General features: G+C 46.5%; 1 protein-coding gene across 6 annotated transcripts in view; it reads left to right on the top strand.

The window, feature by feature from the left end:
• TTLL6 (tubulin tyrosine ligase like 6) overlaps positions 1-3,512 on the top strand; it is a 59,320-nt gene extending 55,808 nt beyond the window's left edge. For 5 of the 6 annotated variants that reach the window (XM_017950538.3, XM_017950537.2, XM_017950539.2 and 2 more), the window contains one exon: positions 2,769-3,512. Coding sequence is in view for 1 of the 6 variants with exons in the window: in XM_017950539.2 (XP_017806028.2) it covers positions 2,769-2,870 (102 nt within the window). In the remaining 5 variants the exon portion in view is untranslated. The remainder of the gene's footprint in view (positions 1-2,768) is intronic. The other variant, XR_001896342.2, reaches the window with a different exon arrangement.
• Positions 3,513-6,000: the final 2,488 nt, after the last annotated feature.

Genomic DNA, 6,000 nt, shown 5'->3' on the forward strand with positions numbered 1-6,000 from the left:
ATCACGCTGCTGAATATCCACTGCACTCCGGCCTAGGCAACATAGCGAGACCCCGTCTCTAAAAAAAGAAAAAATCAGGGTGATAGATGGTGATAGTTGCCCTTTTTTGCTAGCTGACTATAAAAGCGCCAGCACTCTTCTAGATAAATATTTTATCCAATTGAATTTCAATCACAATTGCACACTTTATTTTTATTTTCTTTGGAGACAGTCTTGTTCTGTTGTGCAGGCTGGAGTGCAGTGATAGGATCATGGATCACCATAATCTCAAACTCCAGGGCTCAAGCCATCCTCCTGCCTCAGCCTCCCATGTAGCTAGGACTACTGGTGCACATCGTGATGTCCAGCTAATTTAAAAATTATTTGTGTGGCACAGGGTCTCCCATGTTGCCTAGACTGGTCTTGAACTCCTGGCCTCAAACAATCCTCTTGCTTCGGCTTCCCAAAACTCTGGGATTACAGGTGTGAGCCATTGCACTTAGCCGTGAACTTTAGAAAGGAAAAAAAAAAAAAAAAAAAAAAAAAAACAAAATCAAAAAACAACTGATACTCAAAGAGCATAAGGCTTAACATTCAGCAGGTCTCCCCGTTTTTAATTGGCACAGCAAGGATTTGAGTCAGATGCTTCTGATTCTCAAGTCCCAAGCTCTTGAAGCCATATTATCTGTCTGTTAAATTATACTTTTCATATTAGTCTTTAGTTAGAGCTGATGTGACAATAAGTGGCTCTTCAGTGGAGGCATTTCTGCAGGTAGCAGATATGACAAAGACCAAGCAGAGCCTCCTAGAATAACATATGGGGTCACCAGATCTCAGAGCTGGCCCCCTGCTTTCAGGCCAAATAATGCCTTCTAAAACTTCTCTCCAAACTAGTCAGACCATAAAGGACTTACACATAAAAAAGCAAACTCACAAAAGACTAATTATATATAGCAGAATGTCCATTGGAGTGCATGATATTAATGCATTGATTTACAGATGGAGCAGAATGTGGTGTGAAAAGAGGTCTTCTGCACAAGAAATAATGGTTGAAGGAAAGAAGGAAGAGCAAGCAGAGGCCCCAGCTGAGGATCAGGGGTTTCTTTGGAAAGCGTAATAGTAATAACACCTTCCACACATCAGGTTTACAGACCATATCTCATGGAATCCTCACATTGACAATGTGAGGTTGGCAAGGCAGATGTTATTACCTTATGCCCAGTTTGCAAGTGAAGAAACTCAAGGTTGAGGATGTTAAATGACTTGCTCAACCTCACACAAGTGATGGACTGGACAAACAGCTCTATATTTCTTCCTCTATACCACCTGGTCACGAACTTGGCACCCATCCTGACCCATGTGAGGAATGGAGCCCTGACAAACTCCTCCATTTTTCTGCTTTAGTGGCTAGAATCTCATTCTTCTTCCTCTGGATCCACTTTCACAGGGGGTTGGTCACTGAGTCCAGGGTGCAGATCTGTATAACAGTTGAATTCTACGGGATAAACAACCTATTTGGTAGGATTTTCTTTCTTTCTTTCTTTTTTTCTTTCTTTCTTTTTTTTTTTTTTTTGAGACAGGGTCTTACTGTGTCATCCAGGCTGGAGTGCAGTGGCACTATCACGGCTCACTTCAGCCTCGACTTCCCAGGCTCAGCTGATTCTCCCACTTCTGCCTCCCGAGTAGCTGGGGTGACAGGTGCTTGTCACCATGCTTGGCTAACTTTTTCTTTTCTTTCTTTCTTTTTTTTTTTTTTGAGATGGAGTCTCCCTCTGTTGCCCAGGCTGGAGTTCAGTGGTGCGATCTTGATCTCAGCTTACTGCAACCTCTGCTTCCCAGGTTCAAGTGATTCTCTTGCTTCCGCTGGCTAACTTTTTCTTTCTGTTGTTGTTGTTGTTGCTGCTGCTGCTGTTGTTTGTTTGTTTTTTTTGTTTTTTGTGTGTTTGTTTGTTTTTTGAGACAGAGTCTTGCTCTGTCACTCAGGCTGGAATACAGTGGTGTGATCTTGGCTCACTGCAACTTTCACCTCCCAGGTTCAAGTGATTTTCCTGCCTCAGCCACCTGAGTAGCTGAGACTGCAGGTGTGCCACCATTCCTGGCTAATTTTTGGATGTAGCTTTAGTAGAGATGGAGTTTCTCCATGTTGGCCAGGCTGGTCTCAAATTCTTGACCTCAAGTGATCCATCTGCCTCAGCTTCCCAAAGAACTGGGATTACAGGCATGAGCCACTGCGCCTGGCCTCATTTTGTAAGATTTTAAGAGTGACTCATGGCTTGGTAAAGTGGGATGCCTGGCATCTTACTGAATCAATGGTACCTGCAGTGATGGTGATGCTGTTGCTGATAAGAATGATGTTGTGCTGATGGTGATGAGCCCAGCATGAACTGGCCCAAGACACACTTCCCATTGCTGTGCTAAAAGCTTTTCATATATTGTCTTGGTCCTCAAGGCATTGTTGTTGTCTTTTTCCAAATGGGGAAACCAAGGCTGAGAGAGGTTAAGTAACTTGTCCAAGGGCATACAGCTTCTTAACCACTACAAGATTCTCTCCAGCCAGCCATCTTGGCTGCTCTTAAATGATCCATATCCAATGTTTCAGGCAAGAAGGCTGCAGGAAGATGAATGTTGTGTAGGTAGAATGAGTTTCTGGTGATTACGGATATGAGTCACCTAAGCATCTCTTGATCCACTAGATATGAATGGTGATGATGAGTTAATTGACTTTAATATTCTGGAGGCAATTTTAAAGGAAAATCTAAAAAAATATATATATGTATTTTTTTTTCCAGAATCAGACTGGATCTCTGCCACTTTTCTCTTCCTACCTCTCAACTTGCAGGAAACGGTTTGTCTCTTCCGACAGTGTCTCCAATGTTCACAGAATCAACTGAAGTTTTGTTTCCTCATCTAGATATCCTTGTCTTCCATTAGCTCCTATTAGCAGCACTGGGGCCAACAGCCCTGCCTTTGTGCCCTCCCAGTTAGCTTACAGTGCTACAGGACCATGATTTCTGGGGTTGGATTGGTGCTGCCCCAGGACACACCCCAGTTGCCCTACCAGTGGCACTTCTCTGGGTTCCTCACCTGGCACCATCATCCAGAATATTCCCCCCAGATAAAGCAACTTGGGGTGTAGTGTTTCAGAGAAGGACTCATGATTTCCAGGAGTCAAAAGCCCTCAGTCCACCAACAGAACTATGCCAGTTGGTCTTCATCTCCAGGATAAGAGATGAGGTCAGGGATGGTCATAGTGCATAACTCTGAGCCCTGAGTGAGAGAACTGAGGCAGCTGCAACTTCACAAGGTCAAGGCCCGACCTCCGCCCATCCCCTCCAGCCCAAAGACTTGCCACCTCAGTGCCTGAGCATCTTCTGGCGACCTCCCTCAGCAGCCCAACTTAATCTCACCAGTGAAAACAGAGGTGAGGCGAGAGTACCCAGCCTGAAGATGCTTCTTCTATCAACCTGCAGAAATGTTACACTTTCCCTTCAGGCATCCATTAATAAAAGAAATTGCCATGCTTACTGCTAGGAGGAGGAGCCTGATCTGGAGGGAGAATGGGAAGGGAAGGTTGTGGGGAGACAGTTATCCTGAGTACCCCTCACTAAGAAAGCTCCAGGCCAGGCACGGTGGCTCATGCTTGTAATCCCAGCACTTTGGGAGGTTGAGGCAGGCAGATCACCTGAGGTCAAGAGTTCAAGACCAGCTTGGCAAATGTGGCGAAACCCCATCTCTACTAAAAATATAAAAATTAGCCAGGTGTGGTGGCAGGCACCTGTAGTCCTAGCTACTCAGGAAGCTGAGGCAGGAGAATTGCTTGAACCCAGAAGGCAGAGGTTGCAGTGAGCCGAGATCGCGCCACTGCACTCCAGCCTGGGCGACAGAGCAAGACTCCGTTAAAAAAAAAAAAAGCTCCGAATACATTGAAAATATGTCAGGAACCTTTGAAGACTTTCTTGGGACAAGTGGTCTACAGTAAGCCCTGCCCTCTTTACTAGGAGCCCAGGGCCTGCTGTTGCCCTCTCTGGGGCACTCTGACTCCTCCAACTGTGCCCAACAGGGCCTGGCCAGACCCCAGGCATAACATCTTTCCTTATCTGCCAGCTCACTCTCTGCCCTTTCCAGGAATGTGATCCATTTTGCTTCATTCGCTCTTCCTGAGTCCGTTCCCTGGTGAGACCTTTGGGGTGTGTGGGGCAGAGGTGGAAGAAGTAACTTCTGAAGACAAGCACTTGCTTCACAGTGTTGACCCGGCTTTGCCTTAAGGATTTCCAATAGAATGAATTTCTGGCCTCAAGAATGTCAGGGAACCCTGGGATGCTTGAAACCCACAGTACCCTCAGGCAAATGACCTTAATTATCCAAGATATTGAATGGAGACGTTAGACTCAAGTCATTTGTGTCCAGCTCTGAAACACACATGTGTACACGTCATCCCCATGTGGGCCTGGTTTTCAAGGATTCCGGGATAGTGTTCTTTTTAGTAAGTAGTCAAGGCCCACCTGGATGGCAAAAGAAGCCAAGGCCTGGTTATCCCAGCAGACAAGTAAAAACTTAATTGCCATCCCAGCCTCCACAAGCCCATTCCTGACGCCATTCAGAAGGCTCAAAACAGACTGATGTGAGGCCACTTTTCCCATTGTTCTCATCAGGTTGTCAGAGATCATAGCCTGGCCCAAGCAAAAGATGTAAGACTTGCTGAAAAGGGGCTTCCTGGAATCTCTACATCTCTCCCCTTTTCTCCCTGGTCACCAGTTCCAGCCAGTCAAGGTTCCTGAGCTGATAAAAAGGAAGTCTCTTAATAAGATGATGCCAGAATTATTTGGCTTTCTATGGGACACTGTGGTGCCAGCACCTTTGCTCCTAGAGACAGGGCATGCAATCTGTGCAGTCGCACAGGGTCCTGCACTTAGAAAAGCCCTGTATTTGGCTTAATGCCTTATTGCCACCATCTTGAAATTCTGAATCATTTTTGAACACGGAACTCTGTGTTTTCATTTTGCAGTAGGCCTGCCAAATTGTGTAGCACATCTTGTCTAGAGGCTTTAACAGCTCAGGTTATCCAATGAGAAGGCGCAATGTCAGGCTGCCTTCCCAGCCCCACCCACTTCCTGCCTGTTCACTCATAGGGCTGTGCAGAGCAACTGTCTACTGAGTGCTTCTGCCAGACAGAAAAATGCTGTGGCAGTTCCTGCTCCCGAAGAGTGTGCAGTGGAGGAAGGTGGATGCGCAGATAACTAGCCTGAGTTAAGTGCCACTAAAAAAGAGTGTCAGTGGATGAGAAGGAAACACCCTCACACCTAGTTGGGAGGACTAAGTCCACTTCATTGGAGGAGGCGATATTTGAGGTGGCAGAAAAAGATAAAGAGGACTTTATTTTATTTTTTGAGATGGAGTCTCACTCTGTCGCCAGGCTGGAGTGCCGTGGTGTGATTTCAGCTCACTGCAGCCTCCCCCTCCCGGGTTCAAGTTATTCTCCTGCCTCAGCCTCCCAAGTAACTGGGATTACAGGCGTGCACCACCACACCCGGCTAATTTTTGTATTTTTAGTAGAGACGGGGTTTCACCATGTTGGCCAGGATGGTCTCGATTTCTTGACCTCGTGATCCGCCTGCCTCAACCTCTCAAAGTGCTGGGATTACAGGCGTGAGCCACCGTACCTGGCTGATAAATAGAATTTTAAAAGGTGGAAGTAAGATATGGACTGAGGTATAGAGGCCTGGAAGAAACTAAAAACCTTGCACATGATCAAGAGGTAACGTCTAGGCTGGGCATGGTGGCTCACGCTTGTAATCTCAGCACTTTGGGAGGCCGAGGAGTGTGAATCACCTGAGGTCAGGAGTTTGAGACCAGCTTGGCCAACATGGCAAAACCTTGTCTCTACTAAAAATACAAAAATTAGCCAAGTGTGGTGGCGGGTGCCTGTAATCCCAGTTACTTGGGAGGCTGAGGCAGGAGAAGTGCTTGAGCCCAGGGGACGGAGGTTGCAGTGATCTGAGATCACGCCACTGCACTCTAGCC

Source organism: Papio anubis, chromosome 17 (genome assembly GCF_008728515.1).
Source record: "Papio anubis isolate 15944 chromosome 17, Panubis1.0, whole genome shotgun sequence".
NCBI classification, from domain to species: domain Eukaryota; kingdom Metazoa; phylum Chordata; class Mammalia; order Primates; family Cercopithecidae; genus Papio; species Papio anubis.